Here is a 21,016-nt window from a genome sequence, read left to right as displayed (position 1 = left end):
TGGGGGAAGGGGTGGCTACATGCATACCTTTGCTTAAGAAATTCCTTTCTGCAGACAACTATTTCATGAAATGCAATAAACACCCTAAAAATTCTAAGCAGCTCATTATATACCCCCGTCTGCTTTTATGGCTCCGAGCCAGAATATAATGATGAACCTTAACTTGTTAAGGACAACTAATTTTTGTTTCTGGCTGTCTCAGGGGCTCCTCTCTTGCTCACTCTCACTTTACTTCACTGTTGACGCGTTTCTGTTAACTGGATGTCATCTGCCGGCCTTGATTTTATGCACAAGCAGTGGGATGCATTTTCCTGTGCAACAATCCTGCTTTGAGTTGCATTAGGTTTGTCATTATTCTCTCATTTTCCCCCTTGCACTTGTAACATTTCATCTCTTCCTGCCTTATTTTTTGTGAGCCACGGTGCACCCACATTATGGTTTATACATGATCTCTCTCCCTTTGAAGCCGGCAGATTTCAGAGCCCGCTCTCGTCAGGAGAAGAGCCTTGCACCAATTTAGCAGGCTGAGGGCCCGGAGCTCCAACATCTCAATCTAAAGGGGGTCACAGGGTGGCACAAGTGAGTGTCAGCAAGAGCTGTTTAATTGCCAATCTAGGCTTCTCCATGGTGTTTAAAGTATAATGACCCATCACTTAATTCTGAGAAGTCCTGGCCCCGCTGCTGAATAGAATGAATATCAAAGGGTGTTCTGGAACAGGGCAAGCTGCCTACATTTCCTATAACTGCCATAAGTATAATAGACCTATACTTCTGTCGCCCCATTACCACAATAATGTATTTAATTTGCTGTATACGCTTTTTAACTAGCTACCTTTCATAAGGCCTACCTGGGGAATCGGCGGCCTTCCCCCCTGTACCTCGAGCCCCTAACCTTTCCTCCCACTGTTTCCTTCCTCTCCTCCACCCCCTTGCCCACCTCTAAATCATCGACTAACCTCCTAATGATAATTCAATCGATAAGCTTAACCCCAATCCCTATCCTACGATTACTTCACTGCTTTTAACCTCCAGAACGCACCGAATAAACAAACATGCAAAACAATCAGGTGCATGATATAAACGCTGGCTTGCAGGGAAGATGAGCTGTGGATTACGGGCTGCTCTGAAGCAGCTCTCCTCCTGGGAGACTCCCAATTCGTTCTCATGCTTTGCAAGGTTGTGATGACATTATTTAATGAACATAACCTTCCTCCTCTCGCTGGAGAACAGAATGCTCAAGCATTTTCCCACCTAACCAATATCGGTGTGGATTTTGAAACTGGGATCATTTGTCACACTCGGAGACGGGATCTTTAAAATTAGGTGATCTCCGTGGCGTAATTACAAATGGTAGGTAGACTATAGTTTGTTTTTCTAACTGGAAGTGATTCTTACTCTTTCCCCCACCAAAATTACTGTTTTGTAAGCAGGAAAAGGGACTGTCTTATCCTGTCTCTCCAACCCTCCCTCTGGCCTTGGGTTCCCATACGGACTACAGAGATTAGGAAAAGATGCTAGGGACAGCATCCCTGCCATGTAATGCATGCTGATTTAATTATGGGACATCATCAAAATGGATTACTTGTTGTAGCCCATCAGGAAAGTCTAAACCTCCACCGATTTAATTAACTTGACTGAAAATCAGATGAACAGAAAATAAAACTATCATTAGGAGCGATTAGTGACTACTTAAACCCACTGCTGCCAACCGGTTTGTAAATAAACTAGCACTCACTGAAAAATTAGCCAGAATTAATTAGAGAGAGGAAAAGGAGAACGGAGGATTACAAAGATCCAGGTACACGTATGTGGGTATGTGTGTATGACACATGTATTTACGTGCTTAAAGATATATGAATGCATGTGCGTGCCACGCACACACACACACAACTTTTTTTAAATGAAGAAGTTACCATTTTTATCCAAATAAACACAGTAAAATATTTCATACAAGGTATGAGAAGTCAGGGTGGAGTTTGTTACCCAAAATATTTAAATTAGAAGTTGAAGATGCTCCCCTATGAAGGAAAGTAAAATGATTATGTTCTTTGTCAGGGTGTAGGAATTCTTTGCTGGTTATTTGATGGGTTCCTTTCAAATTCTTGTTCTGCACACGTGATTTTTTTTTTTTTTTTAACTTTCCAAGATTTAGAGCTCACAGGCCAGTGTGATACCCACCAGCCGCATATAGCTTTTGAGTATGTGAAATGTGGCCGGTCCAAATTGAGATGTGCTGTTAAGTATACTCAACGTTTTATAAAATGCATACCAGATTTCAAAAATGAAGTACAAAACGGAGTGTAAAATCTCATTAAAAGTTGCTTTACAGTGCTAACATGTCAAAATGATAATATTTGGAAAATATTAGGTTGAATAAAATAGATCATTAAAAAGAATTTCACCTGGGCTCCCCCCCGCCTCCTTTAACCTTTGGCTACTTAAAAACTTCAAATTCCATATGGGGCTCCCTTTATAATTCTCTGGGGGGCAGTGCTACTTTAGAGAGGGGTGTGTTTGGGCACGGGGTGTCCCTCCTTGTTGACAGAGAAGATGCTGAATTTTTAAAAGACCACACCCTTTCTCAAACTCTCTTTTACATAATCATAAAATTATCTCCACCCTTTCCTTTCTTACCCAGTACAGGACGAGACAGAAACAACATTTTAAAAAGTTCCGTGTGTCCTAACTATACTTCTTCCTGCCTTCTTCAGTTCTTTAAAAAAAAAAAAATGCCACTTGCTACGTTGATTCTAAAATTCAATCTCAAAATTTTGACATCACCTACCTTAGAAGTTCAGATTAACTTTTCAGTATTTTCTAGGACTAAAGCCTAATGCCCTATCGGTCCTAGACCATTAGAACTCCATGAAGGAGCAGCCTCTGGATGGCCTGGGAGCTACCTAGAAAACTTTCCAAGAAGCCACCCATGGTTGACTTGGATGGAGGCCCTGGTTCTTGGAACTCACCTGGACATGGAAGCGTTGACGGTCAGAGCTGTGGGGTAAGGGTGACGGAATCCTCCTGTCGTGATTGGGTACACTGGCTGACCTTGCCTATGAAGAGGGGAGTACAGAGTAAGAGAGTGCAAACAAGGGTGGGGGGTGGGGAAAAGAAAAAGAATAAAAAGGGAAAGTTCTCTCTGCACAGTAAGCTTTATTCTCATTTGATCAGAACAAAAATCTTGGGGATTGTACAGGAAGGATCAAAGGGAAGAAACACAGAACAATTTGAATGCCATAAATCTGATAGGAATGGCTAATTAAATTTTATAACCTCTGCTTATGTCAATAGAGACCCTCTCCCCAAGCTGAAACTAGGTGTTTTGTTGTAATAATTAAAGGCGAAGTCTCGCTTGCTTTAATGGAGCCATCACACTAATTGAGGGCTACACATCCAAAGGAAAACAATAATGAATGTAAATTTATACCAAAATAAAGTACAGTGAATCAAAGGACTTCAGTTACGCTTTGGGCCTCTTTCGGTATTTAGATCTCGGTGAGAAAACATTAAATTAACAGAGCTTAATTTGTAGCCTTTTGTCAAATTAACAAGTGTTGACAAGAGTTACCGGGGGGAGAGTCCCCAAGAAGAATTGTGGGTAACCAATAGACAATCACACCTCATTACAATAATTAAAAAATACAGCAACATGCAAAATAGCATCCTCATGAAAGACACACAACTTTTTCTGACAGAGGGTTGTCTGAGTTGGCTATTCCTTTTTATCTAGCTTTCAAATATCTACCCATCAGCTGTACGGGGCAAGGGATAACAGAGAACCATTCGAGGAATGGCCCCATTTTCTGAGGAAGAAATGGGACACAAGCTCATGTCCATGTCTACCCTCCAAAACAAAATGAAAGGAGCAAAAAATAAACAGAAAGTACACCCATGGTTGGTATTTTGTACAGCTACTTCATAATAATACAGGCTGTTTTTCACAAAACAGGGTAGAGTCTGTTCAACTAGAGAAATACTAGGTGAACTACTTCAAAACCATATCTTCTGTAAGGTTATCAAAGGGTGTGTCTTCCCCAAGACCCCAAATTCTGACTTTTACCAGGATGTATTCCTGTTAAGACAACAAATTGTCCTTGCTTTTTGGAGTAGAGATCACTGATAAACATGGAGAAACACATACACAAAAATGCAATCACAAAACAGCTATTAATATGCATACACACATGCATACTCATGCACCATATGCTTATGCATTAAAGGCCTTTCTACTCTGGCTTTGAAACACACCATTTTTAAAGTTGTCTAAGGAAGGTTAATGGCTAGTACTATAAAAGCAAGGCTGGGTGACAGGAAGACAAATCGTAAAAGGCAGTTTGGTGCCCTGCACACTGCCAGGAGCCTTGGCTGGCACTCAGGAAGGACCCACATGCTGGAGTAGGGATTCCAGATCCCCGACCCCGCCCCCCTTAATTAGGTGAACCAAGAATCTCAGAGAGACTGGTTGCACTCTGTCTGTTGAGACAACAGACAGAGTGCACTTTCCACTTCTGTTGCCAACCTTGGGAGTCACAGTCCACATGACAGGGTTAGGGGATTCTGAGAGAATAACCCCCCACTCTCACCCCTGGATTTCAAAAGGACATTATGCCTGTTCCCCCGCCCAGGCTGCTTCAAACCAACAGGACCCCAGGCTGGGCTGCCACCAGCAGAAGAGCCATGATCAGCTTCCTTTGATAGAAGCCCTCAGAGCCTCTATAGTTTCCAAAGTATCTTAAGGACACTTTTGTTCAGAGAGAAGCCTAGAGTCTTTGGGGACTGTGAGTTCAGAATGCTAAGTATCAATAACCTTTTTCCTACATGGCCCATCCGAGAGCCTGCTTCCCACAGGGCACCTTCGTAAGCATCTTCCCTACATGCCCCTCCTCCCTGCAGCCCTTGCTCACCACCCATCTTCTGAAACACACATACACACACACACACACACACACACACACACACACACACACAGGATAAATAATAAGCATGCCCATGTAAGAAACAAAAAGGGAATTAAAAAATGGAACTCCTTACTGTGGTACTAACCATCCTAGCGGATGGGGGATTTGTCCTACGGTGCCGGGCGATAGCGGGTAATACGGAGATATATCTGGAGGGTGCGGAGGCCGTGGGATTCCTGGGAGAAGAAGTGGCATTTTAGGTACAAAGGAGGAGAGAAGGAAAGAGAAACTGTCAGGGGATGGGAATCAGTAAAGGAGGACGGAAACTTCTCTTCTTTGACGCTAGCACGAGATTCCTTCCGTGACCATGATCGTTGTGGGTAAGTTCTGTTCACTATCTCTCCCCACCCTACCTTGATAAATTGGTTTATCTCACTGGAGGTGGATGGGTACTTGGGGTAAACGCCGCTTTGGGTTACTTCTGCCTTACGGGATCGGAGTGATTATTGAAAATTAAAGAAAAATCTGAAGGCTTGGCACCAGTAGGTGATCAGGTCATATAAATCCTCTGCCCTCCTGACTTGGGCCTCCACTCCTTTTAATTCTAATGACTTGTCTGCATGAGACTTATTCCTCTAGGTTTCTAATACGCCTTTTAAGTTTCGGCTTTTCGAAGGTTTACTCTTGCCTGCTTTCAAAAAAAAAAAAAGGTTAACTCCTCTAGAAATGTCCACCTCAGCTTAGAGGATGAGCTGTGGCAGAAATTCACCACAAGGCATGGACTCTTTCCCAGGGTAGATCCTGAACTGAGCAGACCAGCAGGCTGGAGGCTTGGCAGGCTCCACTCTAGAACCTAACCATCTGGAAGTGTCACCTGGAAGAATCAGCCCTACCTGCTTGCTGACCAGGTAGTCCTGCATCATGAGAGCTAGGAACGCACACATGACACACCTGAGCACACCCTGAAGGCCGGTGCCACTGCACACTTACTTATCCCACAGGAGCACATCCTGTAATCAATTTTGAGAAAAGCAAGAGCGCTGGGAGCAATTCTGACACCGAGGAACTGATCTAAAGAGCTGAAGGGGAAGAAAATGAACAATGCTACAGAATTAACGCAGTACTGGAGGTAATGAGCTGCACGTCCGTGGATGAAAACTATTCCATTTTTTTTTTTAATTCATTCAGGAAGCTTTTAATCTGTAAGTTAAGTCTCCCTGGGTGACATTTTCATGCAGACATTGCTTTCTCTCTATTACAAAAACCAAACAGATTAGCTGGTCTTGGACCCTACACCAAGCCATTTGCACACTTGAAAGAATGTTCGCAGAGGAAAAGTAAACAGTCTGCAGACGTTAATCATATGTTTTACGATAACCATTTAAAAGCTATTCCCTGTACTACCATTATTTAAATGAGACGTTGATGCTGCCATTCACTTGCAGAGCCTGGGGCCCGCTGGCGGCCTGCTCCAGCCATCCAAGCACCAGGCTGGGTCCCCCGGAGCACAAAGGGGGCTCAGAAGCTGGTGAAAACCAGCTAATGTGTGGCTTCATTCAGGGGCAGCAAAGTCTGCATGAACGGGCAATCTACCTCAGCTCAACACCAAACAATCCCCTCTGACGAAGTGACACGGAATAGCCATTTAGAATTCATCCTTCTAATTAACTAGCTGGTTAGAGAAACCCCAGCCAGTGTACTGCCCAGCCTGGCCTGGCCTTCACTGCTCTCCCATACTACCCCTCTAGGAGCGGTAGCCGGAGGCTTGCTTGAAAATCTTGTTACAGGGTGGGCTACAAGTAACCCTGCCGTCTCGGTGAGTACATGGGATGAAAAGGAGGGGGGAAAGTATAAAGGCTGAAGGATGACATGGCCCCATCTGCCTGAGACTCTATTGGTTGTTCCACCATGGACTTGGTTTTCACATCTGTATAATGGACTTGGTGATACCCAGGATACTGTAGGGGAACAAGAACCGAAATCAGCAAAGACAACGCAGGACCCAGTGCTGTGGCCTCTAGAGGCTGGACCAGTAAGTCGTCATCAAGTGACTGGTTCCCTTGGTTGCTGAGGGAACCAGGGCTTTGGTTGGGGAGCCATGCTGGAAGGGCTCCCGTATTCCCAACTTGCTGAGAGGGAGGCTACGAGACGCCTCCACAACTATAACTGCCTCCAAGCCTGTTTGTGGCTCTTGGAGTTACTTAAAAGCTACCCCTGAAAAACAGTGCAAGATTCACAGCCAGGCCCTCTGGGGTATTGGGAGATCTAGAACAATGGTTAGCACTACACATGGACTTCCCCTAAGGAGAGGAGAAGCTACTACATCACCAGGCTCTGGCCTCCCCAAAGAGCTTTCTTCTCAGCACCCAGGAGAGGAACAGGAGCCCCCACTCTCTGCCCCCCATCCCTCCCCAGCAGGTGAGACGGCCCCAGACCCAGCACACCCTCTTGGTACCATGTGCACGGCCTACCTGTTTTGGGGTCTACGTCAGCTGGTAAGTGTGGAGGTGGGTTTCCCGGGGTGAAGTGCTCATTGCTGTACGTGATGAGCGGCGTGAGAGGGTGAACATGGTGAGGGTGCTGCACGACGGGCACTTTGTTCGACTGCGGGCAGGAGAGACAGAGGAAGACACCGTCAAGCTGGCTCCTGGTAACTGATGAGACTTCTGAACACTACCCCCCCCAACCCCCCCAGCGAGTGGGAGGCTGGCCCATGCCCTTCCACCCTCCGCCCTGCTCTCCCTCCCTCCCAGAGTTTGTAAGAGGTGCTGGATTCTACCCACAGCCCTGGCCCCAATCCATGGATTACAATAATCGATATTTATAAGGAACGCTCTCAGGGTAGACATGCTTCCCTGTTTCCCTCCCTATGGGGCCTGGCTTTGAAAACACCTCCTGCACCACCACCCCATCATGGACCCCGACTGTGTGCTTTTCCAATGGGCAGCTACATCGGAAGTGGGGACTTTAATCTACCAGGCCACTGGGTTCCTGCAAGGGGTGAAGGGGGGTGTCTCTGACCCCAGGGCCCCAGCAGAGGGACCTTCAGGAGGCAAACAGGCTTCCCAGGGGGCAGGCTAGGAAAACCTTCCTTTACAAGAAACCCAGGAGGACCCAAATCCCAGCTACCCAGCCTCCCTATCCACCACCTCGGGCTCCTAATCGCTCCCCACCCCTGGGAAGCAGCGGGCAGGCCACAATCCTTCCCAGACAGCATGGATGAAAAGCCCCACTCCTGGTCTGGTTGGGGGTGTGAACTTTACCAGAAAGCCTTAAACTGCCAGGCAAGCACCTGCATATTTTATGCAGATCACAGCAGCCCCGAATTCATTAGGAATTTCATTAGGAAGTCATGGGGGAACACTAATAAATTAACTGAATGATGATAAATCGGGCTAATAAAAGGTGTGCAATTTAGAAACGGGCAGTTCTAGCAAACAAAGTACAGGCATTTATATGTTCAGGAAGGGTAGATAGAGTAGGAAAAAAAGAAAAGCGTTTTAAAGATTTTTCTAGTTGCCATGACCAGACCTTCCCAAATTCTTCACCTTCTCCCTCCCACACCCCTCTCAGTCCACCCCACCCCCTCCACTATGCGGTGCTGTAACTTAGCCCAGCAAGATCACAAAGAAAAAATGGAAGCTGAAACAAGCGAACTACTGGGCCATTTACTGAGAGTAATCCAATTGCAAAAAAACCCTATTCCCCATAGAGGATTTTCACTAAAATCCTACAACAGGGACATTTAACCAGATTAGGTACCAGCGAAGATAAAGAGGCTAGTATTAGATGATGAATGGATTAGAGTCAAGTTTCATTTCAGAACGTGTCTTCATTTCCTTTTATTACTTTTAGGAAGGCACAACTTGCATTAACATCAAGGAAAAGGAATTGCATTACAAGGAAAGAAGTGAGGTTTCAATGCTGCCCACTAGTGCCTCTTGAGTTCAGGGACCACCGAGCAGTTAAGTTCGCTTTACGTTTTCCTTCTTGTCCTTTTTTTTTTTTTTAAATGAATAAGGAAGGGGTATAAACATAGAATATTTCTCACCCCAGTTAATTGTGGGGAAGGCATCTCTAAAAGGGGCTCCTAACTTTCACGAGCATGTTCGGAAAGGAAAATATGGCCTTCTTCCATGTGCTCCAGAAAAACAAAACAAAACAAAACAAAAAAAACTACAGAAAAAGAAGTCGACACTTGCAACAGCCTGATTTAATGATGCCCATAAACAACTGGACACTTTCAGAGGAGACTAGCTAGTTGCTCAAAGAGCCTTATGCTGTGAATTACCAGTTTGCAATCAAAGCACTGAAATGAAAAGCACCAAAGCTAAGGGAGCTTGGGTAACACTTCCCTAGCAGCCATGAAGGTCTGGGCAAGGCCAAAGCCAGCAGAGTGAAGGGCTGCTGCCCCAGGGCCAGAACCAGCATCTTACGGACAGGCACTGAGGATTCTTTTTGGGGGGAACATATCTGTTTAGGACAAATTGAAAAGTAACCATCAAATGGACTCTTACTGTATGCTGGGGTGGAGAGGAGGAAGAAAAGGAGAGCGAGGGAGAGGAAGGGACATAACCCAGGCAGAGGGTGTGAAGACCCGCAGGAGGAAAGGAAAAGGAGTACTGCCACTTTCCAGAAATGTTTTTATTTGGTTGGAAAGATACACACCTTCTGAAATGAAAGAAGGCAGAAGACCAGTTCCAGATGGTTTAAACTAAGTGCGGAAAAGCTAGGAGAGGAGTTAGGAGGAACCACAGATAACCCAAAGCAGGGAAGATAGTCGCTGAGAGGTTGAGGGACCACCATGAGCAATGGAAGGAAGCAAAGGATGGGGGTACGAGGGCCTGGTAGTGGGAGTGGAGCCTACAGTTCTTGGCACTGGCTGGCTCAAGCTTCTCTCAGGATGCTTCTAACGAATCTCAATACCTGATCCTCGGAACCTGACGCAGTAGGCCTGAGCTCAGGACCCAGGCATCTTGACTTGGCCTATTGAGGGCAACAGGTGGCAGCTGTATCTGTTCAGTCATGACCCAGAGACCAAAGAACCACATGTGCACAGACAAGCATAAAGGTTAAGAGGCCTGGGTCCTAATCACGGATCACGAATCCTAGATCTCAAGAAAATCCATGGGAAGAACTTAGCACAGAACCTACCACATGGTAAGCATAGGAATGGTGGTTTACTATTCCCATTATTTATTATTTTATCGTTATGGAGAAGCTGCCCGATGGCACAGTTCGGTCTACAGTTCAGATGCACAAATTCCATGGCTGCCTTCCAAGCAGGACTAACAGGAAACGTGGGGGAAACCTTTCTCTACTTGTCTAGCAAAGGATGAAGACAGAATCAGTGCAACAGTGTCCACTGGGTGTAGGATTCAAAAGTTAATTTCCCCCTCTTCCTCTTAGAACCATGTATGAAGGTCATTCTGACACAAGTCAGACACCATCACCTTCATACTGTTTTGTACACTCGAGCCTAGCCAACAGGTTTTTTCCTGTCCAGTCAAGCTCTATAATATGGAAGGGGGTAGATTTGAAGCCACTGCTACCCAGCTTTAGGAAGGGAATATGGGAGCCCTCTTGGGACGTGTTTCTCTTCTCTGATTGAGACTGTAGTCCAGGCAGGTGGCTGGGGAACCACACATCTCTCCAGACTGGCTGGTTCCCAAGTAAGCAGGAGGAAGGCATGCAGTCATACCCACAGAAACCAGGGTCTAGGCATGATTCCCACACGCGCTGCCTGTACCTGGACTGCTGCTATGCTTGGGAGGATGTTACTCTTGAAAATGCCCATCTCTCCACTCTCAGGACTCCGGGGTCCTTTTCTTGCTATTTTACATCATGTCCATGCTAGAGTCACGTATGTACCTTTCTTGGTCCCAGTGTAGCTAAATTCCTGAAGGACTAAGACTGTGTCTTCTAGAACTTTCTCTCCCCTGTCATGCCCAGTTTGTATGTGGCAGTGGTGAGACTCAAAAGCTGCCAAAGATCCACTGAATTCCAATTACAGCGTCAGAAGAAGAGAAGGACAGGACCAGTCTCACAGATTCATTCACTAACATGGAGTCTACTTAGAATCATACAACAAAGCTGGATAGGCCTTCAGAAACCAGCTGGTCTTATACTTTATTAGTATAGTACCTTAAAAGTGGTTTTAGAGGCCTCTAGCATGTACACAGTGACCAAGAGTGAGGGCTATGAATGCAAGGAAGACTAGACTGAAATTATAACTGACCAGTCTAGCTCTGCAACCTGTTTCAGGAGCTTCATTCTCTCTCTGCAAACTCCAAATGAGAACAGGGGTCAACTTCAGAGCATCATTGTGAAAATTATGGCTCACACCTGTAACAATGCTCAACACTGGGCCTGGCACAGAGCTGTACACATGCAATATAAAGAAGCTTTGAAAAATACTGTCCAGTGAGTACTAATGAGGAATGCTCAGGGAAGGTAGGGCTGGCCATCCCTCTAGTATGTTCTCATTAAAGTCTCAGATGGGAAATGGATCCACAGGCTGCACGTCTTATTTCACAAACAAGATGTTCATTGTAGGGCTAGAGTGTATGGATGTTTTGTGGTCACCTCACAAGTACATGCTCTTTAAAAAAAAAAAAGTGATATTAATAAATATATTTTTTAATCTCTTTTGAGAAAAACCATCACTTTATCATGCCAACAAAGAAGAATGACCGCAGAGGAGTTTAAGGTTAAACAGGAATAGCTAGATATGACCAAAGGCCTTTCCAGAATCAGGCAGAGGGCCTTGAACAAGTAAGAGTTCATGTAAGTGAAGCACTAACCAACACAAAAAGCCAATGTCCCTTAGACCTTCCCCTTCCTGACCATCAGTTGCCCACTTCTTTAAAGAGGTCTTAAAGGATTGTGTTCGTAACTGTTACCACCCTAAGAAAATTCAACTGTGAAAAATACCTTTCCTTGGGGAAGGACACACACAACCTTCCAGAAATGACCCAGGGAATCTAAATGAAAGCAATACTCTATGCTGGGAGTACTGGTGGGATAAACAGCAGGAAATATGCATCTCTCCCCCTTTTATCTTTTGACAGAGTTCACTATTTGAGGCAAACAACTACAACACAGAACCAGGTACCTTTTCGGTAACTACCTTCCCCTAAATATCAAGTAGGTCTTCAAAACTACCTGGTGTGTGTGTGTGTGTGTGTGTGTGTGTGTGAGAGAGAGAGAGAGAGAGAGAGAGAGAGAGATCATGCTCTCCAGCGACAGCTAACTAACAACATTCGAGGTCGGGGTGGCAGTGGTCACGGCAACTTGCATGGAAAGCCTAGTTACTAGTATCTAACCCTTTAGGAATATTATGAACACTAGGAATCTCTGAGCCACAAAAACAGCAAACATGAATAAAATATTCCATGTAAGGTCCGGGAGTTATGCTACAGTTGCCCATATACACCCACTCCATCAGCACCTGGCACTCACTCCCAGAGTCACCTAGAACCCTTCATCTAGATGATCTGAGGAGAGAGGAGCACGGAGTAGCTGCTGGTCCTGAAGCTCCACAGTCAACTGCAGCACGGCTCACCGCTGCCACCTTTGAATGCAGCCTTGCCACTGTACCTGCCTTGGTGTTGAGTAGAATACACTAAATATTAAGTCCTCCTAACACGCCTATGAAGTAGCTGGAGTTTCTTATTAGTGCCACACAGTAGGTGTCCCAGGCCATGTGCCTTGGGAAGGTCTGCACACTCACCTGCCTGACTCCACCACCCTCTAGTGTCTGCAGAGACTGGTGCTGGGATAGGGTTCACTGCCATGCTAATGGTGAGTGGCACCCCATGACCTTAGCCTGGGCCAACTGGACAGAGATGCTTCAGGACTCACAAAGGGATCTGTTCCTCACACTTTCACCCACCAGTCTCTGGAACCTAGACCAGTTTCAGCAAATACTGCCTCCTGCTACCCAACCCGGCAAGTTAGGAGTAGCTCAGGGCTCCCTGCCTCAGCGAGAACACTCCCCTGCCATAGAGCACCAGGGACTTTTAGCAGGGGATTTTCTAACATGTGGCTGATTATGGGTGGTGGGGGATAAAGACATTTAATGGGATGTTTCTGCACCTCAAATAGAGAGAGGCAACCAGGATCAGGGCCCAGCAGGGTTCTGGTGATAAAAACAACACACTCCATCAATTCCGGCTGAGAAGAAACTAAAGAAAAAGTCAGCTAAAAAACCTTGAACCACTAAATGAAGTAAACAGTATCTATTTAAAGGGAACAAAAATCCTCATCTGACTGTAAATCATTAGGGCTTTCTGTTTTCTACCTAGAGTGATGGCTGCTACCCAGAGCAAAGTCTTCACTCACTTCTGGTCATTATGCTCTATGGGTTTTGAGCACCTAATAGTTAAATGATTAAGGGAATAAAAGGGGGGGGGGGTATCCTTTACCAAACCTCAGAGCACACAAAACCTTTCCACCCACCCCAAGTATTCATCCCACTACAGTGCGGGGAGCCGGGAGAGGGTGCCCCTGCGGCTGACCTCTGACCTCTCAAGAACCCTTCAGCAACAGTGCTCAGCAACTTGCCCCCGCCACCCTCATCGCCAAGCGCCCACACACCCGTCCGAATGCTGCTCGTGATTTGGAACCCGGCAAATGAAAGATTGATTCAGGCACTTCTAGATCTCCCTGCTACCCCTCCTCTAACCCCGACCCCTCAACCTTCTGTAACTGTGGGGAACCCAAAGGGAATGAAAGCTTGCCATTCACCTCGCAACCTATTAATCAGCAGACGTTGAAAACAAATAGAGCCATTGCTGGCCCCGGCCTCTCCGCCGGTCCTCCTCTTCAATACTCCCCTATTGCTCTCCTTTTCTGCAGAAGAAAAATGGGGCCAGAAAGTGCCTTGAGGAGCCCAGCACAATAAAACAAAAGCAGCACAGAGGAGCATTTGTCAGCCTTCTCCCCTCCCCAGGGTGGATATGGAAGGTCTTCAGTGGTCTTAGGTTCCCCAGCCCTCCAGGGGCTGAAATCAGCTTCACGAAGGGACACTGTTCATTCCGGGTTTACATTAAAAAATGGGTTGCTAAGCTAGCTCTTCTCCATGCTCATTTTGCTGGATGCTGCTTACTACGGCTGCATCAAGGCCAATGGCGACTAGCAAACCCTTCATGATGCTGCACGTCACTGGAGCCACAGAGCGCCGCTGGAGGAGGGGGTGGAGATGAAGGAGGGGCTGTTTCTTCCTCATCAACAACCCTCTGTGACTCAACTAGTCCTATTTTTTCAGGCGATGGACCAGAGAGTGGTGGAATGGTCAATGAAGGTAGCCCTCTTGCCCTGACAAACCCATTCCCCCAACAATGAGCACCCACTTCGGCTGCTAGAACGTCAGGAGACATGCACAGCAGCCTGGATCCAGGCCTGCACATACAGGTCCATCTCGACTTACCTAGTGAACATCTCGCTATTGCATCTTGCCAAGCTCCTACACACACAGGAGTAAATGGTGGCAGAGAGGCTTCCACCCTTGGCCAGATGGGCTTCTGCAGACATTTTGCTCTGCACCTCTCCCCATGACAGCTCCAGAAGCCCCCCAGCCAGGACCCCTCGTCCAACACCCAAAGTCCCCTGGAGGTCGAGAGCTGCTCCTCCTGAAGGGCCTGCTCCCAGCTAATGGCACACTGTTTCCCTGGACAAAACTTATACTGATAGCAAGAGCACTGCTGCTGAAAAGAACAAGGAAGAGAGAAGGCTTCACAGGGTTCAAGTTTTGCTCGGAGAATGGAGGTGGTTGAGAGAAAGGAGGTCCGCCTGTGAGTTGCAGAAAGACCCACCCTTTGACTGCAGCACGCGGCCTAACTCACCTGGCCCGTGCTGCTGGGGACTCTGTGCCCACCACAAGGCTGCCAGATTACAGCTGCTGGAGCCTGAGGGAGCCTGGCATCGGGGTGCTCCTTGTTTGTCTGGTAAACTGGATGGCTGGACCCTCCTGCAACCCCAGAATCAAATCCATGGAGACGGCAAGAAGAGAAAGAGAGTCTCCCTGCCTTCTACAAAATTCTGCAGACTCACAGTTTCTCATACTCACACAAGCATTAAAATTCTTTGTGCAGGGAAATGACTGAGCAGGGCAGGCAGGGAGAGAATAAATGTGCAGCCAATCTTCATCCAAATTCTCTCACACATATGCATATACACAGAACTAACTCAAACCATCCTAAGCCCTCCGCCTTTTTTTTTTGTTTTGTTTTCTCCCCTGGTTCCTGCCATAATACAACCACCCAGCTGGTAACACACCACACAGATTGCCAAGCATTCAGGGTCTGGGGGCCAAATTCTCCTCTTAATGACCTTTTCTTAATCCCCCAAAAGGAGGAGGGGCAGGCTGGGAGTGGGGCTGGAGGTGTCAGGGTGGGGGAGTGGGCACACGAAGGGGAACATTTTAACCTGGAAAATAAAGATGTGCTCCAGCTGCTCGGCTTTGTGAGAGCCGCAGCCAAGGGCCGACCCAGCAAAGCTGTGCTTTCACAGGCTCTTGAACAATTACTTCCAGTTAAGTTCATTAAACATAATTTATTTCCACTCATTCTCATTTATTTCCCAATAAAAAGAAAGCATCCCATTGTGCTTTCCCCCAACTAACCTTTAAAGCACTTGCAAGCTTAAGTCTTGGCCCGCCCGGTCCAGGCTGGCCCCTGACAAGTGAGTTCCCAGGATTTTCTTCCTGCCTATGTCCCTCCGGGAGCATGCCACAGCATGGCAGGGGTCAGTGAGGGGGTGCAGCAGGCACAACGGGGTCTTCTAACTGTCTTAATCCTCCACGGGGTCCTCTGACTGTCCTAATCCTCCACCGGGTCTCAGAAATGAAGAACCAACCACTTCACTCCTAAGAAATTTCCCAGTAGTTTGCAACCTCCAACCTCCTGCAAGATATTTCTCTACTACTTGAGTATTAAATGATTAGTGTTAGTATAATCAGTCTTGTGGAGTGTCCAAGTTTGCACAGAATGTTTGAGAATTGGGTAAGAGGGTACAGCTGTTTCTGGGAGAGCAGATTTTCAAAACAGAGCCAGGAATAAAACTAACCTATTCCAAATGAAGAAATCCAAAAGCTCAAATTCTCAAAACAACTTAAAAAAAATAATGATTTCCAGGTTATATCCCCCCCCCCCCGAAAAACCCCAACAACCCCAAATCTAGGGATTCCTAAATATAATGGAAAGGAAATCACCAATTTTGATTTAGAGTAAATTTTAAGTACATAATGGTTATTACATCCTGGGGATTTCAAGAAAGTAGTGAACAAAACCTGATACCAAGCCTTCTAATTTATTTACAATGACCAGCTGTATAAAAACGTCTTTTATTTTTCTAATACACTCTGTGCCTAACTTTCAAATCTAGACGGTACTGTATTTGAAATTCATGCCTGCTTATATGGAGTCTCATAAGTGCTCTTTGAAACAGCTGTTTCCTTCAGAAAGCAGGTGAATCTCTCCCTAGAAAAGAGCAGGCAAACGGAGAGGAGGGATGAATGTTTTCCTGTGGCCCAATGGACACAAATGCCCCCCAAACCCTGGATTCAGCAGGAATTCAGCCAATGACAGATCCAAAGGTAGTAGTGCATTGTTTTGCTCTATTTTGCCCTCGTAATGTCCCAAACGTGGACATCCTTTAAGGGACACCTACCTACAGTCTCAATAAATGATACACGTGAAAAGGACACGACCCCCTCTAAAAGCAAGTTGACGAGTTGGAAGTTTAACGAAACTACGGAATGACCCAGGCAAAGTCCAATTAAAAAAAAAAAATCTTCAAATGTGTGCAGAAGTATGTAATCTGGAAGTATGTAATCTGGAGGGCATGGCAAGATTTCATCACATTCCAAAATGTTGCAGAAGAATTCCATTCCATAGATCTCGGCCAGGCCCCCCACCAACCCCAAACCACAAAAGGGAGGTTTCCCTAAGAATATAAGGTTGCAGGCTCTGTTGCTTCCAGAAAATGCCGATGCAGCAGCCTGTTGTGACAATACAAAGATCATAATATCTGTATCATTGGAGTCGGGAATTCACGCTTTCAAACAACTCCCTTCTCATGAGACATCAAGAATGGAGGGTGAGCGGCCACCAAAGCAGCAGGACTGCTATTAAGTAACCCAAGTAATTTGAGTAAACAAAGCTCTGGAACCTTTCAGGAATCTCAGAAAGGGAGACTGGGCTGGGTTGGGAAATTTACGGCAACACCACTTAGATATTCGCAGTGCCAGCTTGTACTGTCTTCCCCACGACTCTGGACAGTTCACATGATCATAGTTAACTAGAAAAGTTGCACCCCAAGACATACATCTGTCATCCCTTCATGCTCGACTAGAGAAGCATTTACCACTTCGAGTTTTAATTGGCTATCTAGGATTTAATTCCTGATTTTGAAAACAGAAGAACTTTTATAAGTCTGCTGTAGATTTCATGTTTTCTTCCCCCCAAAAAAATCAGATCTAAGAGCTGACTGACTACTGCAAAGGTTTCTGTGTTTGGCCACTCAACAACAAAAAAAAATAGTAATAAAAGTCATCATAGAAATCACCTCCAAATTCGAGAATGCCTTTACAGCTGTGGCAAGGATCTGACCCAACAGTTGAACAGAGTGGAGTGTAACCTAAGCCCCGAACTGGTCTTGCAAAAGGATCCTCTTCCTAATCATTAACACCACAATGGGCTGCCATGGGTCTCCTGCTCCGGTTTCCGGAACACACTTTATATTAAGTTTTTAAAAACACAGACCCCAAGAGCAAGCCTGTAGCCCTAAAAGGCTGGCATCTAAATTTGGAGATTGAAAATAAATACACGGAAGACAGAGCAACAGAAAGTTAGCATTAAATATGAAAGGAAAACATACAGTTTACACAAGCCCTGCTACTGTAAAAGCCTGAATGTTCGGACGGTTCAAAGCTTTGAAAGTATGCTCCTCTCTGAGGCAACGTCATTCTCCCTTCTCTTTCTTCCAATGGAGCCCACCCTGGTGGGTGAAGGAGAAAAATTTATTTGTTAAAAGAAATCCTAAACCCCACCACCCCTTTCCGGATCCCCAGCTTACTGGAACTTGGGGAGCCGGCTCTGCAGGCTCTGCATTGCTATATAGCTTAAGGACTGTGATGAAAGTCAAGCTTTCTCTTCTCCTCATCCTTTTTTTTTTTAACCCTTTCTCCCCACTCCCCAAAACACTGCTATGGAAAGTACATAGTGAAAGGGCACAGCGTGAACTGACCATTTATTCTTGGCTTTGTTTTTGTCTTCCCATCGTCTGAATTAAGAGGGGAAAAAAAAGGCGCAGAGGTTTAATGGTCAAGACCATAAGCAAGGACACGAACGCACACACGCGGGCACGCGCGCACACACACACACACCCCACTACTCACCCAGCAATTCAAATTGAGGTGCCAACCGCCCAACTGCTGGAAGAGAGAGAGCCCGGAGGCCACTGTGCCTCCCTTCCCACTCAAATCTTCCATCCCCACTAAAACTGCATCCCTAGGGTACATAATAGCTTTGGTCTTCTTTCTCTCCACCTCACAAAAAACTTTCTCTGTACCTTCAAGATGGGACTGGGCCAGCTTTTTTCTCCTCCCTGACTGCTTTTCTCACTTTTCTTCTTCCTCCCAGCCTTCCCTCCCTTTATGCCTTTCACTTAAAGAGCTGGAAAAAAGCATCTTAAAAGATAGAGAAGGCTCCAAATTTCTGCCCTGGTTTTACTCAAAACGCTCAGAGTTCTCACTCACGTTGCCCATCATTGTTCTGTTAATTCGTCCCCTTCCACACGCATCCTCCCTCAAAAACCAAAACCAAAAGAAAGAAAACATAAAGAAACACAGCAAAAAGAAACCTAATCATCTAGTTCAACTGGTTGCAGACTGAATTTTTTTTTCATCTTAATTAAAAAAACAAAACAAAAACAACAAAACAAAAACACCTCCTTCTAGTTTCTAATCTTTCCCACTACAAAATCCGTGAAGGAGAGGGGGAAGGCCCATTCTCCCCAGCCAGCCAGGACACCTAAGCGAAGTCCCCCTCCCTCACCCGTTACCTTGGGCAGCAGGGACAGAGCTACCGCTAAGAGTAGCTAAGAAATTACGGTCAGCCATGAGGGAAAATGATCAACCGAATGCGGTAGGCAGGCACTTTATCTGCAAGATTGTCAAATCCCTCAAAACAAATTTCTTCGAGAGAGAGGGCTGCATTGCAGAGGAGGAGGGAGGGGGAAAGTATATTTTCTTGTCACAGTGACACGGGAGTGACACTTGGTAGGGCCTTGTCTGCCAAACACGCACACACACCCTCTTTTCCTTCTAGAGTCAAAGACTGTGCTGGAAAGATTTTCAACTGACCTCTCTGGAAGCAGAAGAACGTAAGCTTCCTGTGTTTCCTGGCATTCTAGCAGCCATACCGCTAACTTGCTTTCTGACTGTTGAGTTTTGTGAGCTTTCCCCGGAATGAGAGAGACAGAGATAGAGAGATACACAGAGACACACAGAGAGAGAAGAGACCGCAAAGGAATGCAAAAGGCTAGCCCTAAACCCCACAAACCCGACTTACTTTTCCTGGGGTTCTCATAGGATCCAGGGCCGGGTACATTTGTGTGGGTTTAACTTAATTGGAGTTGAGAGACTCAGACATCACAGGCCTGAAATCGTCCTCTTTTACATGAAGGAGGGGAGTGTGGGAGGGTGGCTGCTCCAGGAGGGGTTAAAGAGAGAAGAAACTTACAGAGGACCAAAGGAGCCTTTCGGGTCCACTCCCACCCCGAGTGTTAAGTAATTTCCCCCCTTGTTCAAAAGCACACACACAACTCCGATTTGCATGCAGGTAAGAAAACACCTCTGCTGCCACATGGCATCCTGGACCTGTCTTGCTTTGAAGCAAGACCAGTGGCAAAGATTTGGTTTCTTCTGGCGGCAGGACACCCAACATCGAGGAGATGTTTTTAATTTACCGACCCGACTGCCCAGCTGTTTATAGGACTCTTGTCATGACGTTGCTTTTTAAAACACCAGACAAGTTAATAACTCTCGCTCCACCCCCACACCACCCGCCTCCTCCCTCCCCCCCCCCCCCAAAAAAAAACAAAAACAAAGGGTGGAAGGGCTTAAAGATAACAAAAAAGTGAGACTTCTTCATTTTCTTCTTTTTTTAAAATACTGCTCTGTGGCCCCTCTTCTAGACTTATCCGGCCTTCCTGTGTGTCAGGCAGCAATCTTTAAGGTCCTTAGTACCAAAACAAAACCCTGCCATTTCCCTTTACATGGCGGTAACAAAAGCAATGAGCCTCCAGTCTGACAAGTAAAAAGCCCCAACCACACAGTCCCTAATTGCCTCCCCTCCCTCTATTCACGCGGACCACCACACTCCGGCAGCTGCCTTTGTCACACAGGCAATTTCTTAAGTAAACTGCAAGTTTCCCTCCCCGCTGATGGACAGCTCCCAATCATTCAGCAACAATAACTTATAAAGTGCGGCAAACAGGATGGGCAACTTTGACTCGGTATTTTCTGGCTTTCTCAAAAGACAAGGAAAATGGAAACAGCAAGATGAGCCAACACATTCCAGACAGACCTCCTCCTCCTCCTCCTCCTCCTCCTCCTCCTTAAAAAGAACAGGGAAATCTGGTGAATCTCTTCAAACTCACTCCTCCTAAGAAACCGCTTCCTGATACCTGCTGTCCCATCGCCCTATCCTCAAGTCAGTCCCCAGGGTGGCCCCAAAGTGTCAGAAGAATACTTCCAGGAAAAGAAAACAAAAAACAAAAACAAAAAAAAACAAAAAATAAAAGGTAATGGGATACTGAAAAGTTCTATGGGATTAAAAAAACAACAACAACAAAAAAAACTTCCCCAAACCAAAATCAAACAAAAAGTGAGAGTTTCCTTTCCTTTTAGCATGAAATCACAATCAAGTGGAAGAGAAATAAAATAAGGAGCGGGAGAGGCTGCCTATTTATGCCCCACGGTCCTCAGTCACAGCAGCAGCAAAAGTTCTGGTGCTCTGCTTTAAACACAGAAGTTTGGGACAGGAGGAAGGAGAAATGGGTCTTGCACGAAATCTATACGGAAAGTAGAAAAATGCGGACCCTTTATGAAAATA

At 46.0% G+C, this 21,016-nt stretch overlaps 1 protein-coding gene across 42 annotated transcripts in view; it reads right to left on the bottom strand.

Annotated features, from left to right (window-relative positions):
- Positions 1 to 21,016, bottom strand: part of TCF7L2 (transcription factor 7 like 2) — a 199,175-nt gene that overhangs the window by 17,094 nt on the left and 161,065 nt on the right. For 32 of the 42 annotated variants that reach the window (XM_072740054.1, XM_072740058.1, XM_072740073.1 and 29 more), the window contains 3 exons: positions 7,370 to 7,502; positions 5,032 to 5,134; positions 2,967 to 3,053 (listed from right to left, as the gene is read on the bottom strand). In XM_072740054.1, the coding sequence (XP_072596155.1) occupies positions 2,967 to 3,053; positions 5,032 to 5,134; positions 7,370 to 7,502 (323 nt within the window). Of the gene's footprint in view, positions 1 to 2,966; positions 3,054 to 5,031; positions 5,135 to 7,369; positions 7,503 to 18,297; positions 18,554 to 21,016 lie in introns of those variants that run through there. The other 10 variants (XM_072740055.1, XM_072740074.1, XM_072740037.1 and 7 more) reach the window with 2 other exon arrangements.

Source organism: Vulpes vulpes, chromosome 15 (assembly GCF_048418805.1).
Source record: "Vulpes vulpes isolate BD-2025 chromosome 15, VulVul3, whole genome shotgun sequence".
In the NCBI taxonomy this organism is placed as follows: Eukaryota; Metazoa; Chordata; class Mammalia; order Carnivora; family Canidae; genus Vulpes; species Vulpes vulpes.
The sequence above is the reverse complement of the archived record's forward strand: the minus strand, read 5'-3'. Positions and strand labels throughout refer to the sequence as shown.